We start from the raw sequence: 22,417 nt of genomic DNA, 5'->3' as shown, positions 1-22,417 counted from the left end.
CCAGGAAATGTTTCTGTAGCACTAACAACAATTGGCACTGAAAATATATTAGTCCCAATACTAAATCCCACTTAATGAAGGGTTAGACCACAGTCTTATCGGGAGCGACTCAAAGTGCACAAACAAATGAGAGATGAGTGTCTCATTCAGGGACCTGCTGACTGAACACATTAAGGTAAATTCCTCTTTTATTTGCTGCAGTTAAACATTAGTGTTACAGGGTTGTTTTTGAATACTGCAATGCTTAGATAAGCCTGAACTCATTCATAATAAACTATAACTGAAGTGTTTAGACCCTGCCTTTTGTCCTGTGTCATTGCCCTGTGGTGTTGGCTCCAACGACCCCTAATGTGGAGGCTAAAGCAGTAGACAATTAATAAATGAAGTGCATATATTTTATTTGAGGTCGTAGCCAATGAGCATGTCCATTTTCATAACAACACTGCAGCAGATTTTATATGAAAGTGATTTGGACAATTAGAATTGACATGCCTCAAAAGCAAGTTGAACAAATAGAATAAAAAGTGTATATCAATCAAAACAGAATCCCTGGTGTAAACAAAATAATTTGTCAATCCATTAGTATAAAATGATTCCCACAGCTTTTTAAAAATCACATTCCAGGTGCATCTTCCTTAATGTGTCCCCATGGTATCTTGCCTTCTTTGTCACAGCCAAGCACAACATTTTGTCTTGAGTTGTAGAAACTGACTTATTTATGAGGTGTAAAGTGAGAGACATGAAGAGCACACATGCAGTAGCCCATTTTCAGGGGTAAAAATAAATAAATACATTTCCACCCTTGAACAGAGCATTCTCAGTGACCCATGTTGATTTACCATTTGATGTATTCATACAAAGTTTCAAGGGCATTTTATTCTCATTTTTCAAGGATTTCCGAGGGTACACTGAAAAAAAGCAGAGCTACGGATCAGCCAGGCTCATTCATTTGCTAGAGGAAGTAGATCATTTTAAATGGAAATGGGTATCCAAGTTAAGGGGATACATAAATAAGATCACCTAATTTTAATGACTAGACTAGTCAAAGATTGAGAACATGTGCATAAAATAGCAATTTTTGCTCATCACAGCAGGACATGGGTGAGGTCAAGGAAATGTTGAAAGAATGTAGGTTAAGTGATACTGAAACAAGTCTGAGTTGGTAGAGCTGTGTTTCCATCATGGTACAGTACGTTTTGGAACAGTAAAGCCTTCAGTCAGGCTTGCGTTTCAACTGAGAACCTTTAAGGGGGGGGGGGGGGGGGTGCTGTGTTTGATGGCCACGTCACGTATGTAACGTGACGTTGTACCGGTGCACCAACAACAAAGGGGGACATTCAGTAGCTTGTTTTTTTCCGCTCGGTTTGTGGCCATTTGTTTCAACAAGACGTCAAGCTTTGTATAAGAATAGATCGCTGAAACAACAGACACCTTTCTGTCGCCCAATCAGCTGACTGGCATGGGTCTAGCTCCACCCAAACCGTACCATTACTCTGGTAGGGTTACCAAAACATGCAACAGTCGGAGCTGGTTATTTTGGTACTATTGCCAATGGAAACGCAAAAAAAAATAAAATACATACATACATACCGTACCAAACCTTACCACACGCCATAGCTATGTTTTGGCAACAGAAGTAACACACTGGAGCTACAACATATCGTTTTTATCCACGTGTTTACGACTCTTGCCTCCAACACCAAAGATTACACAGACACACTAAATGATTTCAGTCAGAAATGTATTAAATTAATCACTTTCATTACTTTAACAAGCACAATTTACAGTCAAAACAGGCTATGGTCCATTAGTGCCTTAGACGAGCATGTCATTAATACATTAGTAATTTTTAACACAAGGGCAGGATTCTTTAAAAATTGCAGTTACGTCAGGTCACCTTTAATATCATTAGACATGAGATTTAGCTGTACACATGACTGCGATTTATGTCCCTCATAAAATTGGGAAAAGTCTAACATGTGTTCAATCATTTGTACAACTATTGTCTTTCATGTTGCAGGTATAATCTTTAAAGCCTATACCTGCAACCTGCAGGTCATAATATGTTCGAGCACACATAAGAAAAAAAATATCCTTTGCTGGTTTTTCAGATCCTGGGTGAAGGACCAATCCCTTGGCAAGAGACACTGATATGAAGAGCTAAAAAGGGCTGCACTGGTAAATGTCACAGTATTTCTTTAACCTACAAAAGACTTTGTGCATGAAAAACCAGATGAACCTCTGTTTCAATTAGAGGCAAGGAGTGCATTTGGGTGTATGCAGCTTCTCTGTGTTCAAACTCTAACTCAGTGTTAAGAGAATCTCCCACTGCAATCCTTCAAGCCTTTAGAATAAAGGGAAACCACTGAGGTCACAAATGGCAATCACAGCACACTTATATCCATGTAGCTAAAAAAAAACAAAAAAACAAAAAACGTTGATATTTTATCAGGAAAACACTGTTAGATGGGCCACAGCATAATACCTGGGCTAAACACACAAATATGGGGCTTTAAATATCCCCAGTAATATCTGAATCCAATAAATAAAAATGCATTGAGGTGAACTGCAATAAAAAAAAGGTTACATAATTGTCATAATTTAATTTAAACTCTGCAAAGTGAGGGGTCTGGAACACAGAATCCACACAAGGCATTGATTCTCTCTTCAAAAATCATCTACAGACAAAAACAAAAAAAGTATGTGTTGAACAGATACAGGATTTACACGACTGTCAAAAGGTACTTAAAGAACAGGATTTAAATCAATTGTACAATTTGTAAACGGGATTATTTTATGTAGGAAACAAAACCACCCCAATACGTTGAGGCGGGGTCCCATCTCCATAGAGTCGTCCATTTTGTTGCATAATGTCATTTGGGCATGGGCTAGAGTTCTTTGAGCCGACAGGTTTTGAAACCAGAGGGAGGAGTGAAAAAGATTTTCTTCCAGATAACATTTTTAAAATGGAGTTACTGAACAACCATTTGTAGAAGTAAAAAATCTAATTCCTTGAAGAAATAATGGGACACATAATTTTCCATGGTGGCTGGAATGTAGCCCCTGGTCATAAATACGACGCGGACCCTTCTGCTCGCATGGTCGAAGGACAGGCTAAGAAGGATCTGTGCAATATCTTATGGAACAGGGGAAGAGGGCAGTTTACGCACTGTACTGGACCATGGAGAAATTCTTCATGGCACTGTCCAGTGCCACACCGGCCTCCTGCATTTCGTACCTGTGAACAACACCAAACATCAGAATCAGTTCTCTGCAAAAGACACTGTAAAAGACACAGAAAGTGATGGACCTTCACAATCTAAATTGCTCTGTACTCACCAGTCAGAGGTGGACACAGTGTAGTAAACCGGCAACTGTGGAGAGCCAGAGAGGAAGGTGCACTCCTCCAGGTTACATGCTCCCATATTGGAGAAGAGAAGCCAGTCTCCCACACTCAGCTCAGGCAAAAGGCAGCGCTCCACCACCTGGTCCAAGTCGTCCAGTGACGGGCCCCAAAGGCTGCTGGGATACACCGTCTCTTCAGAACACAGCACATGCTGAAAAGAGAAGACAGTGCCATCAAAGTATGCAACAGTAAGAAAAAGAAGTAATTGATCTTCCCATGTCTCAGGCACGGCTCAACTCCGGCCGTTTTATTTTGCTTTTCCATTAGTGATAGTACCAGGTACTTTTTTTAGTACCTGCTCTGGCGAGGTTCCAAGCGAGCTAGCCGATACTGAATGTGACAGTGTTGTCACTGGAAGAGTCATGAGCGCGATGTCTGACATAAGAATCAACTGAACAATGTCGAATTGTAGATCAGTTAAATAGACTTAAAAATCCAGAAACATGCATTAATCTTAACGACCGCACTGCCGAAGGTGGTGATCTCGAGCAACATCACAACCACCTCCCGCCGTATTTCCATCACAGCAGTTTCATGTGGCTGTGCTATGATGATTGCGCCCACGTTGAGGAGGTCAAGTAGAGCCGAGCCATGCCGTAACTGTATAGTGGGAAAGCTGTATTATAATGTCGACATTAGCTTCGAATGAAAAAAACCCAGATTCATTGTAGGCTGTGTGTATTAGCACAGTTGATTTGCAAACAATCTGCTTCTGCTTCTATAAATCAACATGAACCAATTTCAGCTGCTATCAAATGTCCCATTCTAACCGACTGGGGCCTACTGCTTACCAACCTTGTGCAGTGATGGGGCAGCGATGGAGTTTCCCAGAAGCTTGCGGCTGAATGGACCATAAACACCCTCATTCATGTAGTACAGGAACTCTGTATCCTCATTGTTCTCACCTGTAAACAAGTGGGTAACCAGGTCACAAATGAAGATAATATCCATGAAATAAGGTCTCAAGAGTGAGACTTGACCTGAAATGGATTAGTTGTGATTATGCAACAGCCACGTGTAACAAATACGACACCACAAATTATTCTGTCCTTTCCACATCATAAAAACACACATTTACAGCCAGGGTTGAGACACAAAAGGTAATACAGTCAGTTTTAAAAAATTCAACTCACCTTGAGCTAGACTGTCCCAGTGATGCGTCACCACCTTTTTGCCAATCACACTGACAGCTAGGCTGAATGCTGAAGCCACATAGAAGTTGCCAGGCTGAGCCAACACTTGCACACCTGACAGTGGAGGAAAGTATGCATCCAGCAGGGGCCTGACTGCAGACTCCACCTACACAAACAATGTAAGCAAACATAAATACAAAAATATATAAGCAAATATGATAAAAGAACTGTAGTTTTAGGCATAACACTCTTTTACAGCTAGATATTCATTTTCTATTTTGTTAAGAATAATATTTACTGGGTTTTTGAATGTCCCCACTGTTTACAACTTACCTGTTTGAGCTGAAACTCCGAGCCAGTAAATCCACCACCAATGTCCAAGATGTTCAAGTTAAAGCCAAGGTCCAGCTGAACAAAAAACAAACAACTACTTATAAACCTTGATTAAAAAAAGTCTAAGAGAGTCAAAGACACTGAGGTTGCAGTAAATGAGCTTTTACTGATTAAAAAATTGTTTTAAACAGAAAGAACTTACCCCCATGTCAAACACACAGCGAGCATTTGACAGCGCATGGGTGTAAGCCTGTTGTAAATCCTGACAGGAGCTGGGAATGTGAAAGGTCACCCCCACCACCTGGACTCCCTGCTCCTTGGCTGCCTCCAGCAGATGGCGACAGCTCTTCAGAGAGGAGCCAAAGGCCATGCTGGTCTCAGCTGCATGGGCCTCAGTGGTCAACTGCAGCAGCAACCTTAAAATCAAAACATGGACAAATGGCCTGTTTATTTTCAGTGCAAGTAAAGAAATAATGCACTAAAATAATTTTGCAGAAATGCATGAAGGTTATGATTATGGACAAAAGTTTGCAGTCTAATATTGATCACCTACTTTGCACCAGGGTGCAGACGGGAAATCTTGGATAACTCTGCCTCATTTTCACACACAAGATACAGGATGTTGTTCTTGGCAGCATGTTTGATGTGGGCCACCTGCTTGCAAACTCCTGACAGAATGATATTTTCTGGTAGTACTCCATGCTCCAGAGCCAGGTTCATTTCAGCCTGGGAAACAGAGAACGTATTATAAGATAAATGGATGCAACAAAGTCTGAATGCCCCATCAACACAGTCACACCAGCTGACCAGTAATCAAGTGAGTGCTCGTAATGTAATTGTCTTGAAATGTCAGTAGCTGTCGAAAGAGGATGAAGCACCAAGCATTAAAATTAATTGCCTGAAATTTACCTTGTTGGTCTGAAATTTACCTTGTTGGTGCAAACGAAACCCAAGCCTAAGGACGCCAGCACCTGGAAGACAGCAGGGCTGCTGTTGGACTTGACTGGGTAGTAGGGCTGCAGCTGTGGCACAATGCTCTGCCAGCAGGCATGCTGTCGCATCAGTGCACCAAGGTCACCCACTACAAATGCACTTTTCTCCACCTGTTAGCACAAGAGGGGTAGAAGGATACAATGATTAAACAAAGCAACAGGTCAAACTAACGAAGGAAAATAAATCAAAACTATTGCATCTTAAATAAGTACTAAAGATGTCATGATGTTTCAGAAATGTTTAGAAGGAAATATAATGGGAAATGTGCTCAATGCAAGCCATGAAAACGCCTTCAAGCTGAACTGACCAATGCCTGCTCCCAGATGTGTCCGTCAATAACATCTTCAAGGGTCACTCCTCCCTCCAGAAGTTCAATGATGTAGTTGGGTTTGTCAGCAAATCCTTTCATCTCAACCGTATTCCGCTAATCCGACAATCATAAAGAACTGTTATACAAGTCAAGGGGTCACGACTGAGCCAATGGGGTCCTACTGGTATGCAACAAACTGTAAGATAGAAAGAGGGAAGAAAATGCATACTACTTAATATCATCACAATAAAAATTATTTACATTAGTTTAACTAAAATTAAATCACAGACATCACACCTTTTTCAAAACATGTGTAAAAACTAAACAAAAAACAAGCAACAGTTACAAAGACCAGCCACCCCATTGTGCCAATATACAAATGTATATTGATTTCTAAACTCAGTACAAAGTTTACTCATAATGGTTTACCAAAATCCACCGAGAGCACAATGATCCTGGACTTTGTTACGTATGAGTTTGTGTCGGTATGCGACCGAGCATGTACAAAGCATGACACTGTGTGTGTGTGTGTGTTTACAGCAGACACTGAGTCACTCACATGGACAAGTCAGGAGATGGACCTGTCCCGCTATCAGCTAGGATCCCAAGGTGGCTCAGCGTTGAAGTCAAACTGCTCCCGGTAAAGAGCGGCCCCTAGGCCTTCTGGGTAGCGCTCATACACCTGTGCAGAGACAGGGGAGCCCTGAGGGACAAACACACAAATATTAGGCCTCAGCACAGGTATCAATAAGAAAGGAAAACATGCACTGAGCCAATTAATTTTCAGAGAAGTGGCCCATATGGCCACAATAAAATCAGTTTACTAGAGAGTGAAAGTTGAATAGATAAACCGACTGTGGTTATGAACATGAACATGATACAATTTTAGAAACCATGTTTCTTATGTAAAAGTACACCTCTACAGAGGAAACAATATTTTTTACTGTAACATTCATTTTACATTGCTGTAGGGCTGCAACTAACAATTATTTTCATAATCAATTAATCAGTCGATTTACTTGTCCACAAAGTTCCAGAAAATGATGATCAGTTGACCAAACCTGGAAATGGTGAATGTTTTGTCCACAAACCAAAATTATTCAGTTTTAATTACTTATTTGTTATATGGAGCAAAGGAAGCAGAACATATTCACGTTTAAGAAGCTTAAAAATCAGTTTATTTAAAAACAACAACACTCAAACCGATTAATCGACTAACAGAAGACCCTTCACTAAATAATCATTGCAGCCCTACGTTGCTGTAGATTTCCTCGCCCAGGAAACATTCAATAATATTATTTGTGACTTGTGCGTTTCTAATCACCACTGCTTCCCGGTACTATGCGGTAACAGTCTAAATACAGCATGCGCATGCGCGGTAATGGTGCCAATAGAATCAACTATATGCGAGACACGTTATAATTCCACTGTGTCAACGTCAACTTTGACAAATTAATAATAACATGTGTAATAACAAGAGTAAGTTACGCTGTTCTGAAAACAACAAACGTCACAGCGATTAAACGTTGCTGCTTCTAATGTTGAGCTGTGGCTACGTTCACACAGCACGTCGACACAAGAAGCTCATGTCAGCGCTGTATTTTTAAAATAACACCCAAACAAACCTCGACACTGATACAACACACAATTATAAACCAAACCAGGCCAATGACAACGCGACACAATCTCACTACAGTCTGAATTCTAACAGAGAGACGCGTGCAATAACATCACAATGAATCGGTCTGTCATGTGTGGCAAGAAGGCAGAAAGAGCAGCCCGCCATGTTACGTCCGCCTGCTCACATTCACACAAGTCAAGTGGAGTGTTTCGCTGTACTTACGTGAGATAACGGCCAGAATGTTTTGGAAAATCGTCTTCTCTTTTTCGGCGGAATTTTTAAAGAGTAGTGGGCACATCGATAAAAGAAAGAAAGAGGACTGTTTCGGCCATATGTCGAAGATAAGGGACGAACGTCGGTGGGTTAACGTCTTCTCTCGCAGTCGCAGGGTAGATCGCTACTGGAAGACAGAGCACGGGAAGTGGAGTGGTAGTCAACGGCCCCTAAAGGGGCGGGACTCAATGTTCAGTTCCACCAATCGCCTCTGTGCGTTTCTGAACACATTACCATATATGTATTTCCGAACAGCACTCGCCGCAAAAGATCAGTGATGTTTGTTCACGTTACGTAATCATGAATTTTCCGTAGATGGTCTCGCCTTTCAGTCAATCGGTCCTCATGACCTCTTCAGCGCTTGTTTTTGTGTCACATAAACTTCCGCAAAATCACTCACTATTTATAAAAAGAATTTGTCACTGATTCGAAATTGAAATCTTGGCATGAAGGGACTTTTAAAAACTTAAATTAAAGAAACAAAGTTGATTGATTTAACTATAAAACGGCTTCAGGAAAGTTAAATAACATTAGACAGCTGTTTGAAAGTATAATATGAATTAATTGCAATGTATGCTTCCTACAAAAGGACATAAATGTTGCACAGCAATAAAAAATATTTGCTTTTATCAATGACTTTGATAAATGCAAAAAATGTCACATAGAAACAGGCTGAAAATCAAAATGACACCCTTAATTTAATTGTTCTGTCCAAAAACATTCGCAACATTCACAACAGGTGAATCATTCAGTAGATTTTAACTAATTGATGTTGATAAAATAATCAATAAATTGTTGCAGCCCTGATCGTAGAATTGATCTTTGCTCAAAATATTATTATTATACAATCAACTTACATATAATCATTGATCATCACAACTGCACATGGAACTGCACATGGAGATCATTAAACATTACACTTTTTACACGAAGGTGTGGCTGAAACTTTGTTCCCCTGTCTGAAAGCCTCATGGTAACCTTTTGCTTTGTTTGTTTAGCTGTTGATGCTCTTTCTTTGTGTTCATTTACCAATGTGTTGCATAAGCGATGCAAAAATAATGTGTCTGTGTATTTAGTCTATTTAAAACTTAGTTTAAAACATATTTTGTGGCAGCATAATATTAGCTTTGTTATCATGACTGATTGGTAGCTTTTACGTTTGAAATTAAAATGTCATTAACATTAGAATGTATTATTATTTCAGTCATTCATTTTTTAATATTGTATAAAAAGTTAATTTCTACAACCACCATGTGGTACATCACAGCAAGAAGGAACTCTGTTGAAGTTGTTAGTAATGACAATGCAAAAGGTTAGTTAAAGTAAATTAGAGGACAAAGTGAACATGATTTCTGGCTCCACCTGTCTGTCATACCTTGAGGACATTTGTAGAATTCTTGCTGCAAAATGCAACATGAATGTTTTTTTCCACATTCATGTACCTCAAGAGATTTATGTGCTCATCTGTATGCCATAAGTGCAACCGACAAAAAAATAGGACACAAAAAAACACAAATTGTTTCACTTTCACTACATTGTTGTTGTTTGTGTCTGATGGAATGTCAAGATTAAAGAGTTTAACATTTTGTAGATTAGACCTTGAGACTTGGTCACACCCAACCACAGCCCACATGTTGATGTTTTTATGCAATCAAGTTCACTTGGAAGGAATTAATTTTAGCAAAATTTCTTTCATTAGACATGGTAGTCAGGAGTTTGGCACAGATTTGAAAAACCTCCGCCTGCAGCCACCTTAGTCGTATGACTTGTGTTGCTGTTACTGGTGCATTTCATCTGTGTATGTCTGTAGCCGTCTCCCTGTCTTATAGCTTTTATCTTTGTTTTATGACTGTCGCTCTTAAGGACACTATGTTCACAAAACTACATGGTCTTGAAAACACCCGCAGCAATCTGATACTAATGTGTGTCTCCCCCTAACTGGGTTAAATGTTTTAGCGTTCAATCTGTACCTTATTCAAACCCTGAAGTACATACCACAGGAAATCAAATTGGGCCAGAAGCTAAACAGGGGCCATAAATAACTCTAAATCTTTTTGAGACAAGTGGGTCAGTCAAGTTATTAAAGTAATGTTGTGCACTGTAACAACATCAGTGTTAGATACAAGATAAAATCAAAGGCAAAAATTGTAGACACTTGACAATAAAAACAAGGTGTGCAAAAAAGTACAATCAAGTTTGTTATCTTTATGTATGAGTTCAGTTTAAATTGAATTGGACAGTGACAGCAACAACTTTTAAAATTATAGTTTTGATTATTATTTTTAAAAAGGTATAATCCTGCGTTGTAAAAGTATATCGTGCTTCAATGTTCACATCATTTTCCATGACCAAAAGAGATTTTGTTTGTGCTTCAGCTCCACTGAGTTTGGTTAAAACTATTCACTGTCTTCAGGGAAGGAAATTAAATAAGCATCCATAGATAAACAATCATCAGCATAAATAATCAAAAAAGAACACTTGAGTGGCTTAATTGTTAGATATCAATGTTAGAATGTCAGAGGATTCGCTGAGAAGGAAATGTGTTCACTCAGATATTTACAAGGTAATTAAGAAACCGTGTGTTAAATAACTTTAAAAAACACAACTATAAAATGTCTGATATGTACAATTTATCTTTTTATCATAATAATGGGGATAGCACAGGTGTTATTGACAAGTAATTACAATGAAATTAAAGAAATAAATAGTTTTTAATGACAACATCATTATCCAAGACGTTTGTGAAAAGAAAATATCATAGGTGTTAATGCATGTGAGGTGTTTACATGAGAAATTAAACTTGTGATAATATTAAATAACTGTTAAATACTTATATCACCAGTGTTCTAAAAAAAAGGATTTTGCTTTGGGCTTTGAAATTTGCCAATCTAAACTGAATCAACAACATGAAGGCATGAACATCGAATAGGACAGGAATGGTTGAAAAAGTGCAACAGCAGTTATTGATACCGGTAACAAATAACAATGACATCTTACCATTAGAGGGCGATATTGAGAGAGAGAGAGAGAGAGAGAGAGAGAGAAAGAGAGAGAGAGAGAGAGAGAGAGAGAGAGAGAGCCGGACTGTGAAAACAAGAAGTTGTTGACAATTGCATTCAATTGAATGTAGAGAATAAATGTAGAAAAACTAAAAAGAAAAGTCACCCAAAAAAATCAGGTCTAATAAAATGTATTTTTTAAGAAATTCTATATGTATTTTTATGTTGGGAGATAAAACATTATTTAATTATTTTAAGTTAATTAAATTCAGTATGCAGTATGCAGTAATGGATGGGTTAATCCTATACTGTTGTTTTGTTACTTTTTGCATTTACTTAAATAAATAGCTCCTACCACTGACCGCCACAGCTTCATATCATGATGTTTTACTATTTTACTTCATTTAATTCAGCTAAGACACTTAGCTACATTTAGCCATAAGAACCAAACTAACTTCCATGAGTACTGCAAAACCACATGGTAGCAAAGTCTGAAATCAAAAGTGCGTCATCAGATTAAAATCTGCTCAAAGATTGTAGGTCATCCAGATGAAAATGTTATGAATCATCCTATCACAATAACTTGTTGAGGTTGGCTTCCACAGTTTAATAAAGTTAGACCAGTTAATCTGGAAACTAAATATGGAACTTAAAGGAGCCTTAAACACCATCTTCTGCTAATCTTATAATGTGTGTATTTATGTCTGTGGTTCTTTGGTGATTATAATGTTTAATGTATTTTTTTCTGTCCCATATATATTTGCAAACAAAGCTGCAGTGATACAAGACACATTTCAGACATGTTCTGACAATAAAGTATTATATCGTAAGAGCATTGATTTTTCAGTCTTTCATTGTTTATACATATGCATAAATATATATATACATATATACAGTATATATGTATACAGAAGTGGGATGTAATGAATGACATTTACTTTTTAAAGTAATTTTCATAATTGTAATTTTTAATTTTACTTTTACTTAAGAATGTTTTTTGGAAGTTGTGTACCTTGCTACATCTGTTACTGAGTAAGAAAGGCCTAAATAAAAAACATTTTTTAAATCACACACTGGAAACTTTGGCAAGGACAGATGAATGATTAGGACAGGTGAATGAATGATGAGGACAGGCAAATGAATGATGACAGGTGAATGAATGACGAGGACAGGGGAATGATGAGGACAGGTGAATGATAAGGACAGGTGAACTGGTGTTAATTAAGGTTGACCCATCTTGACTGATACATTACAGTCTGTGTTTTTTTTGTCAGCACTTTGATTTGTAAAGATTTTTACTAATTAAAACAGTTAATGTGAGATTTGTGTCCCCTTGTCCTTTTTGCACGACACAAGAAAGAACCCCAACCTTGTTAAAAGCGTAACTAAGTGACTATTACACATTTTTAGACCAGTACTTTTACTTGTACTTAAGTACAGTTATATCATTTATTAATTCATATTTTAAGTACAGTGTATGATTTGATGTCGCAGTTGGCAAAATGTATGTATGGACATTTTCATTAAACCAGTTTTTCCTTGGGTAGACAATATGAAAATAGAGCAATATACTCTCTAAACATGACCGTTTAACACCTTTGCTGTCCAGGTGTAGCAGCTGTTTAAATCTACCGCTGAACAAAATATATTTGAGTTTGTTTGTTTTGTTTTGGTTGTTCTTTTTGGGTTGATACTGAGACACTGAAAGTACCGACACGTTTTTCAGACACGTGAAGGCAGCACAGTTCGCAGCAGAGGAAGCGCATGCGCAGTACATCTCATCTGATCAGCTGACTGAGTGAGAGAAAGCTGTGTCGAAGGAGCTTCGGGCGACAACCTGCCGTTATCTGCGCTATGTAAGCGAAGCTGCGAACACTTTGCTGAATAAAAACCGTGTGGACCAAACACCGAAGCCGCCAAATTTATCGGTGAGTGTGAAAAACAGTCCAAGTAATGAAGTCGTGACGGCGCGAGACTGCGATGATAACAAGCTCGTGTCACAGCTGCAAGCTAACGCTGAATTTAACCATGTATTAGCCATGTTTATGCTGTTGTCTTTGGCTGCTTTTGATTGGAGGAGGCTCTACACGTGTCACCTGAGCAGCAGCAGTTCATGTGATGTCTTCTACAACACAGACACTGATCATATGACACAATCAGCAGACATGTCTGTCCTTTTTTCTGATGCAATCAGCTTTGTTTTGCTCATTTATTTAGCCACACTGTGGGAAATGTGAGGAAGTCCTCAAATCTGAGGCAAAATGGAAGTCAAAAGAGGAAGATTATTAATGTGACTCTGATTCACACAGGGATAAATGCATGTGTAATGGTGGAACATTGCTACTTATTATAATTAATCAACACTCAAGTTACGAGCATGCAGTTGAAAATATTATCGTTGCAGCATAACAATCTGAGGTGAAGGTCAACCCTAAAGCTTTATCCAAAAGTGAATTAGTCAAAGTTAAATTTTTTCCTTTATTTTAAAGTATATTATGTAAGAATTTGTGACACCTAATAGTAAGATAGCAGATTCTTACAAACAGATGGCTGCTCCCTTTTATACAAATAAAAGGCTTATACAAAGCCAAAGGCTTTGGAAACCAAACAATTTTCTTTTAAATTGTTTCCTCATTTTACCTTTGGGACCAGAATACAGGAGTGAAATCTGGTTTCAGTTTTAATCTTTTATTTTAAATTTATACACCCTTCAAACATTACTATTCGCCTTGATTTTTACTGTAAAGTCGCACAGATTTAGTCTCCATTGTCTGATATATTGCTTGTTTTGGTAATACTTTGACATCTGTGTTATCACTATATATGAAATGTCAACATTGTGACAGAAAAATCAGTGGATAACCTGGTTAGCGATAACACTCTGTCAAGAATCACTATTGTTCCAACTTAAATGGCTCACTAATCATGTACAAAGATAGAGTAAGGAATACCTGGTCAAGCACTTTAACTCTTGGTCATAATGGATGAATACACCCAGAAATATGAGGTCAGAGTCAGTGGTTGGGCAGACGTCACATCAGAGGTTTAAAAGTTATTTCACTCTATTCTCTTACTTGCAGCAGAGTCCCAGTGGACAAACCTCCTGCCAGCAGCCATGACAGAATTCTGGTTGATCTCTGCTCCGGGGGAGAAGACGTGTCAGCAGACCTGGGACAAACTGATGGTCGCCACCTCACGCACCAACAACCTCTCGACCAACAACAAGTTCAACATTCCCGACCTCAAGGTGAAACATAGCAGTCATGTGAAGCAGTGGCCACTGGAGTGGACTGTCAGTACGTTTACATGCACAGTTTGATCAACCTAAGGCCGTAGTCTGACTAAGACAGGCAACTTGTCGAGTATGTGTACATGCGGAGGAGAAACTAGATTTCTTTGCCGTGTACGCCTGACTCCGCCTCCACATGTGGTTGCTCTGTTGTCCGAAGAAAGATGCAGCTGCCGTATGATTTTGGCAACAGAACTGCAGTTAATTTATCATCTCCTTCTACTTCTGGGTCAAAGAGCGGGTGGAAATGTTGGTTAATGCGTGGAACGCCAAGTCTGACTCCAGTCTGACTAAGTGTATACATGCAGGATTAATCAGACTATGAATTGCATTATCCAGGTATGTTAGTTGGACTAAAATTAGCTCGATTTTAGTCGGACTAACTTATTTGACGTTAATAAAACTGAATTATTGTCTTTGTCCGACTGTACTTGCATGTAAAAAGCATTGAGTGAAGGGCTATGATGGAGCATTTTGTTATATTTATTTTCTCTGTGTCTTATCAGGTTGGAACCCTTGACGTCTTAGTGGGTCTGTCAGATGAGTTGGCTAAACTGGACACTTTTGTAGAAAGGTAAACTTTGCTTTTCCTAAGGTTGATTTGTACAGGATTGTTTCATAGAGAATTTAATAATAAATTAATCAATTGATAATTTATATTATTTATTTATTTATTTCATGCACAAATAGAAGAAAAACCTTAATAAAAATCTAAATGTGGTAGAAACCTGTCAAGGTTAATATGAAAACCACACAATGAACATATACACTAGGTAAATGAACTGCATTCAGAAAAATAGCATGATTGAATAATTAAAAGTTAATTCTGAGTTTGAAAAATTATTTCCTGATGTTGTGACCAATATTGTACATAAACAATAGTTTTATATACTAGTGCATTTTCTTGTTCCCTTTTGTGCAGACAATGACAGAAAATAATCTATTAAATGTAAATTTTGATTCCACAATCTCACCAGGATATAAATGTTTTTGACAACTTAAGCACACTGCTGATCCTTCATGTTGGTCTCTAAACTTTTTTACTCGTCGTGTTTTGTCATCATCAGTGTGGTGAAGAAGGTTGCTCAGTACATGGCTGATGTTCTGGAGGACAGCAGAGATAAAGTCCAGGAGAACCTGCTGGCTAATGGAGGTAAATACATTAATGTTCTCACGACACATGCATTCTAAAAGTCTTGATTATGTGATGTGATGATTAATGCAGGTGGCTTTAATTTTGGTTTTTTACTCTTTCACAGTTGACCTGGTCACCTATATCACCAGATTTCAGTGGGACATGGCTAAGTATCCAATCAAACAGTCTCTGAAAAACATCTCTGAGATCATCTCCAAGGTAAATCAACATTAAACATACATTTTCTGTTTGGAACAGAAACAAACAAGCCGCGCTTATGTCTAACGGCAAACATCTTCTCCTGCTTGGTTTCTAGCAAGTTACTCAGATAGACAATGATCTGAAGGCTCGAGCTTCAGCCTATAACAACCTGAAGGGAAATCTGCAGAATCTGGAGAGGAAGAATGCGTGAGTAAACAATATAGATGTCCTTTTCTACTTCTGTTCTGTCACCAAATCGCTATAAATGTGATATTATTCTGATTAGTGTTTATCTAAAGACAAACACTGAAGAGCTTTCTACTTGAATAACACTCAAGTTTGCGTTTTCCTGTTAGTTTGGCATCACAGACATGAGCAGTACAATGAAAATTATATGTTTTTCCCTGTGTCAGCAGGAATTAAACTACATTGTTGCCTGACTAATGGGACTGTCTGACCCAATTTTTCAAGACTTTGGATACTAGTTATTCTATCAAAATTTAGATATTTTGCAGCCTTGTTTAGATACTGGCAGAGGTTAATTAGAGACATCATCTGTAGGTGTGAATGTGATCCATATGACTATATTTTATTTATATTTTTATAAATAATATTGGTGTGTTAGTTCTGTTTTCAATTAATGCTTTCTTCTTAATGATTGTGGAAGAGATATACCCTAAATACTGATTCATCTGGATTCCACTATAGGGTTAGACTAAAGATAGATGTTTATGTTTATTTTTTATTTTCAACCTTTGAATTTGAACCGCACAACCACCCAAAGTGGCAGGTGACTACAGTAAAGGTGGTGGAGGTCAAATGTACTCTATATACAGGTGTTTACTCTAACCCTGTTTACATATACGCGCCATCTCGCGTCTCCTTCTTTTACACAGTGAATATATGTGTGTGTGTGTGTGTGTGTGTGTACTGTTCCAAACAAATGTGTACAAATATGACCACTAAAGTGCACTGGGCATGTGCATGCCAGCATAAACAGGAAGTTGATTCTCTCCTCTGCAGTTGTTTGCTTCGTTTCAGAGAGTATTTACTAAGGAGAAACAACACTGTTGAAAAGTAAGAACAAGGGGTGTAAATGTTCAGGACTGACTCCAGCGTCCATGTGACTCTCTAAAGATAAATGGTACAGAAATGAGATGGGTTAAGGGATAGATGTATGCTGCATTGTGTATTTGGAGCATCTGTAGCTGTGGTGAGAAAGCTGAATGTTGAATTGTCTGTGTGTTGACATGTGTTGTCCTTTAGGGGGAGCTTGTTGACCAGGAGTCTGGCCGACATAGTGAAGAAAGAGGACTTTGTGCTGGACTCAGAGTATCTGATTACCATGCTGGTAGTCGTCTCAAAGTGAGTACAAGTTGTATACTGACCAGTTTATATGGTTAAATAATTAACTTTTTATAAATTATTCAAATGTACACTTTTAATAATGTGCATTACAGGGAATCAAACTGAATATATTTTAGACGTAGATAAAAGGTCAAATTGCATGCATGCAACAGAAGATGGTATTTGCTTTTTTGTTGTGTTGGTCCTGATCAGTCTTTTTAATTTTTTTCCCTCTGCACCAGGACAAACTATGCTGACTGGCAGAAGATATATGAAACACTGGCTGAAATGGTCGTGCCACGCTCCACTAAGTAAGCATATTTAGAGTCAGCTCAGTTCATCTTTTGCCAAATGTATGAATGTATATAGTTTGTCTTGTAAATTGATTAACATACAGTGTGCCAGAAGTAGCCACATTCCAACCATCTCTCAATATTTAGTCTCTAATTTCTAATTTTGTATCAATTTTCTTCTATGATATATGCAGAGGTTTGCGCATATTTTTGGGTTTCTATGTGAGTATCAGAATAAATTGTCCTCGTGCCCTGAGAGAAATTATTAAAAAAGAAAAACAAAGAGGAGAAATACAAACTGTGTCACTTTTAAAGTCACAGTTTGTATGTCCTCAGATCAGACTGTTATCTTCCTCTTCTTCCTCTGTTCCTCAGTTCCTTTAGCTTTGATTAAAATTGGAAACATTTCACGGTTGACCTGCAAGAAGCAATTGACTCGTATTAGAATAGAAAACCTTATGTGGTTGACCTGTAGAAAGGGATTGACCTTTTGCTAAGACGATCTGTGTGATTTGTGATGTCAGTTGTGGGCTTTTGGATTGACATTTCTCAGTATGATGTCGTAACCTAGCAACCTGTATTTCCACAACAGATATGGGGAATCGGGGATCTTCTAATGATTTTGGATTTTGTTTTGTTTAATTTTAAGCTGGCCACGCAGCGAGGGAGTGGCTCGCACTGCTGCCGTACAGCAAAAACTGTGACACTATCTTTTTTTAAGCACACCTATTCAGTTAACTGCACAAGTAACAATAGAATGATACAGATTCTTTTTTGCTTTCAAAAGCCCCCTCCCAAACATAATGGCAGAGTATAATTAACGTGGCAATCTAAATGGATATATTTATCTGTTGAAGTTGCTAACGATGTACAGAATTAGAAAAAAGCACATTCGAGGGACAGCTCATGTTGAATGGTTAGGAGGTAAAATTGAGATGGTTTGGTCACATACAGAGGAGGGACAGTGATGATATTGGACAAAGGATGTTGAAGATGGAAAGAGGAAGGTTCATGGTTCACTTTTTCAGTCTACTCTAAAGAGTTGTAATTGAGACTGGGACAAATGAGTTCTTTAACTGATTAGTTTTGCGGCACTGAACTCTGTATTGTCTGCCTGACGCTAACCGCTCACATTGACTGTGCACAACATGAGAGGGACAGCAGAGGATTCTCCGTACATGTTAACGTACACACTGGTCAAAGACAGAATGATTATAATGATCTGTCTAATGACCAACTTCATGAGTTTGGATATGGGAAAACACTGAAAAGTTCCCAAAATCAGGCTGATATTCCTTACCATATTTTCATAATGTGTTATGGATAGACATTGTAGGTTTGCAGTCTTTAGTGTGTGATGTGCTGCTGATGTGTGTGTTCCAGCTCTCATGCTGCCCTCTTGTCTTGTGTCCTCTCCTCCAGGCTGCTGTTTGAAGACAACGAAAGTGGTCTGTTCAGCGTCACCCTCTTCAGGAAGGCTGTAGATGACTTCAAACACAAGGCCAGGGAAAACAAGTAATTTTCTCAATTTCACCTTTATAATAAGAGTAATGGGCTGGTCAGTGGGAGTGGATTTAATGACGTACAAATCTAAAGATATTTGTTTCAAATTTAAACATTTTTATATTGCTGTCTTCTGTGATTCATTCATTTGTTATTATCCTTTGATAAATCATCCACAGATTAACAGCAGCGAGGATAGGCTTGGTTGAAGTATGCTACCTATTTGGAAACACTCTATGTGCTAAAAAAAGACCTTGATTCTATAATAAACACAGTTTAGTCAGCACTCAACAGTCTCTCCAATTAGCACGTCTAAAAATATGGCTTCACGACACAGGGGCCACGCCCCCACAGTCTCAGAGCAGAGAATGAAGCTGAATTTCTCATGATTTAAAACCTCATTTTTAAACACTTTGCAACATTCTTAATCACTCAAATTTGGTAAGGTGATTGCTAACACATTTTCATGTGGGCTGACATAGTCAGAAGTAATATTTGTGTCACCTTTCAGGGACTTTAACGTTAGGGTAACAGGCAAGAAAATGCATTATGCCAATGATGTTTCCTCAATAAACAGTTTTGTGTGTGTGTGTGTGCGCGCGCACGCGTGTGTGTTAGCTGACACCTGACTGCCAGCTCTCTGCTGTGTGTCCTGACCCAGGTTTACAGTGCGTGACTTCCAGTACAATGAGGAGGAGATGAAGGCAGACAAAGAAGAGATGACACGTTTGTCCACTGACAAGAAGAAGCAGTTTGTACGTCTCCTCTTTTCTTCATACATACATACATACATACATACATACATACATATATATATATATATATATATATATATGTGTGTGTGTATGTATGTATGTATATATATATATATATATATACATATGTATCTATATATGTATCTATGTATGTGTGTATATATGTGTATGTATACATATATACATATATATATTTATAGAAAAATTAATATTTATAAATATACATACATGTATTTGTTAAAAAATGTATATATGTATATATACAGTATATATATATATATATATATATATATACATATAGTCACCATAGGTCAGCAACGCACGTCATAATAAATACAATATGAATACACAGAGGGGTGCTGCTTATTTAAGAGTGCAAACCTGTGCTAAGGCCATTACGTTTCTGTATCTGCATCATTACCAAAATCTATTAATTCCCTTCTGGCTCCATAATCATTATTTCCAGAAAATGTTAATCAATATCTGTTTACTTTTTGAGTTGTGCTGCTCACAGACAGTCATGCAAAGATGGGTAAAAAAAGCAATACCTCTGTGGTGGAGGTAATGATGTCTAAAACCGTAATCATTTTAGCAAATCATTACTTTGTTTACCAGTAAATGATGTGTTTTTGTTCAGCTTCAGCTTATTAAGAGGCATATTGAAATGTTGCTGTGTTTGTAGGGGCCCTTGGTGAGATGGCTGAAAGTGAATTTCAGTGAAGCCTTCATCGCGTGGATTCACATTAAAGCTCTGCGTGTGTTTGTGGAGTCGGTGTTGAGGTGAGAAAGTTCACTTCACAGATGTGCTTTTCCTTCCGTACGCTGGTCACAGCAAGTTGACGACTGCATTCATTTGTGCGTCCACGGACGTAAGATTTGCGTCATGTCCTTCATGTGGAAAACCGAAGAGAGGCAGCACTGACGGACTCCATTCATGTTTCATAGATATGGGCTGCCGGTCAACTTCCAGGCCATGCTGCTTCAGCCCAACAAGAAGAACATGAAGAAGCTGAGGGAGGTGCTGTATGACCTCTACAAACATCTGGACAGCAGTGCTGCCATCATTGATGTGAGTCAAAGTAAAAAGAGTAACATTCGAGTAAAAAGAGGTTTGTAGGAAGATGCTTTGAGATCATCTGGCAGTTCAGAGTTAATGACATCTGATTGTTGATTCAAGATGAAGGAACCATCATGTTGAACTGACATCATACTTTTTTGTTGAATTGTTGTGCATTTTTGATAGTTTTCAGGTTTACCACGTATCCTTAAAAAGGTCTTTAAAGAAATATAATTCATTACTCTTGAAAATAACAACACATGGGAAGAATTTTATATATTTTCCTGATTTTGTAAAATAATTAAAATAATTAAAAATAATTTGCTGCATATGAGACACCATAAGGACATCATTCACCAAAGTTTGTTTTGCACTGTCACCATGGTAACTGCAGCATTGGTGGGTATTAAAAGCAAATGTGGTGTCAGTTATGGCTGCACTCACTGCTCAACTCTCAACTGGTAACATGGCATCATCTGTGAAGCCACTTGTTGTACCCCTTGGTGCTCTCGTTACCATGGCTACAGTACATGACAGTCCAAAACAAACTTTAGTGAATTACATCTGTGCAACGTTCGCTACAGTTTGCCATCTGAAATACAGTTTCCCTCATAAATTGTGTGTCTTTTCTGTTGTATCTCCAGGCCTCGATGGACATCCCAGGTCTGAATTTGAGTCAGCAGGAGTATTACCCTTATGTTTACTACAAGATCGACTGCAACCTGCTGGACTTCAAAGTCTAGCCACATTGCCATCATGTGTTCTGTTCTGTTTTGATGTATTCCTTCCTCCATTCCTTTACTTGCCTTCCAGTGCTTTTCTTCTTTTCCCTCCTCTGTTCCTGGTACATTCCTGGGTCGTAACTTTCATAGTTCATTAGGAATCAGAGGACCGATTGGTGTTTATTTACATAAGCTGGTCTCCAATCATCACTTCTGTTTTAATATACTTGAACATGGGCCCTGTCCTCCTGTGGTCAGTGAGTACCCACCAAATCACCAAGCACATGAAAATACTTCATTTTTATTTATTTTCATCCAACTTTACTTGTATCACATGAAAAATACAAATGTGGGGAAAACCTGGGGTGAAAAAAACATGTATGTTAAATATAGTATTTATTTAAAGACTCTAAAACTCAGTGAATGTGATTTTGTTTGTTGAATTTTTGAAGGTGACGTGTTTTTAGCTCCGTGTAAGGAATGTCTGGTTACAAGTTGATGTTGACCATCGTCTCTCCCTCTCAAACTATTAGTCCTGTGAAATATGGAAATGGTTTTACAGTATGAAGAAGCAATACGTTTGCTGCTCGTTCTCCCTCTTGATTTCTGTATGTAGAACATTTTAAGAGTAATTATGATGAACATATGCGCAAATACTGTGACATCAGTATAACTGAAAAATGAACCACATATTTAAAATAAATGTGAGAATAAAAACTTTACGTGAAAGATACTTGGCTTCGGCTCACTTTGCTGTTTATGCTCACCGCCCTCTTTATTAGATAGAGCTTTTCAATGACAGCTACTCAATGTTTTTAGACATGGACAAGACAATCTGCCGAAGTTCAAACGTTGTTAGTGCTGACTGTTTCAGAAACTGCTGAGCTGCTGGGTTTACTCACAACTATCTCTAGAGTTTGAGCAGCAGTTGCCGGGGAAAAATGCCTTGTTGATGCCACAGGTCAGAGGAAACAGAAACCCAAATAACCACTCTTTACAACCAAGGTATGTAGAAGACTCTGAACGCACAGCACTTTGAGGCTTGAG

At 38.2% G+C, this 22,417-nt stretch overlaps 2 protein-coding genes across 3 annotated transcripts; one reads left to right on the top strand and one right to left on the bottom strand.

The window, feature by feature from the left end:
- Positions 1 to 1,724: 1,724 nt before the first annotated feature.
- azin1b (antizyme inhibitor 1b) lies at positions 1,725 to 8,211 on the bottom strand. The gene is made up of 11 exons (XM_058619470.1): positions 8,019 to 8,211; positions 6,735 to 6,878; positions 6,173 to 6,371; positions 5,802 to 5,975; positions 5,426 to 5,598; positions 5,075 to 5,288; positions 4,873 to 4,947; positions 4,540 to 4,705; positions 4,202 to 4,311; positions 3,340 to 3,557; positions 1,725 to 3,238 (listed from the first exon to the last, which is right to left on the bottom strand). The coding sequence occupies exons 3-11, from the start codon at positions 6,272 to 6,274 to the stop codon at positions 3,163 to 3,165; spliced, it is 1,308 nt and encodes a 435-aa protein (XP_058475453.1). The 5' UTR covers positions 6,275 to 6,371; positions 6,735 to 6,878; positions 8,019 to 8,211; the 3' UTR covers positions 1,725 to 3,162.
- A 4,627-nt stretch (positions 8,212 to 12,838) lies between these two features.
- Positions 12,839 to 22,103, top strand: atp6v1c1b (ATPase H+ transporting V1 subunit C1b). 2 transcript variants are annotated; one of them, XM_058620089.1, is made up of 13 exons: positions 12,839 to 12,996; positions 14,149 to 14,315; positions 14,864 to 14,931; positions 15,425 to 15,510; positions 15,617 to 15,711; positions 15,809 to 15,900; positions 16,960 to 17,058; positions 17,283 to 17,351; positions 18,756 to 18,848; positions 19,498 to 19,591; positions 20,274 to 20,371; positions 20,537 to 20,660; positions 21,293 to 22,103. In XM_058620089.1, exons 2-13 carry the CDS (start codon positions 14,184 to 14,186, stop codon positions 21,389 to 21,391), a joined length of 1,149 nt encoding a protein of 382 aa, XP_058476072.1. In that variant the 5' UTR covers positions 12,839 to 12,996; positions 14,149 to 14,183; the 3' UTR covers positions 21,392 to 22,103. The 2 variants fall into 2 exon arrangements, with proteins under 2 accessions (XP_058476072.1, XP_058476073.1); XM_058620090.1 differs by having other exon boundaries at positions 12,853 to 12,996; positions 14,152 to 14,315.
- The last annotated feature ends 314 nt before the right edge of the window (positions 22,104 to 22,417 follow it).

Source organism: Solea solea, chromosome 20, assembly GCF_958295425.1.
Source record: "Solea solea chromosome 20, fSolSol10.1, whole genome shotgun sequence".
Classification (NCBI taxonomy): Eukaryota; Metazoa; Chordata; class Actinopteri; order Pleuronectiformes; family Soleidae; genus Solea; species Solea solea.
The sequence above is the reverse complement of the archived record's forward strand: the minus strand, read 5'-3'. Positions and strand labels throughout refer to the sequence as shown.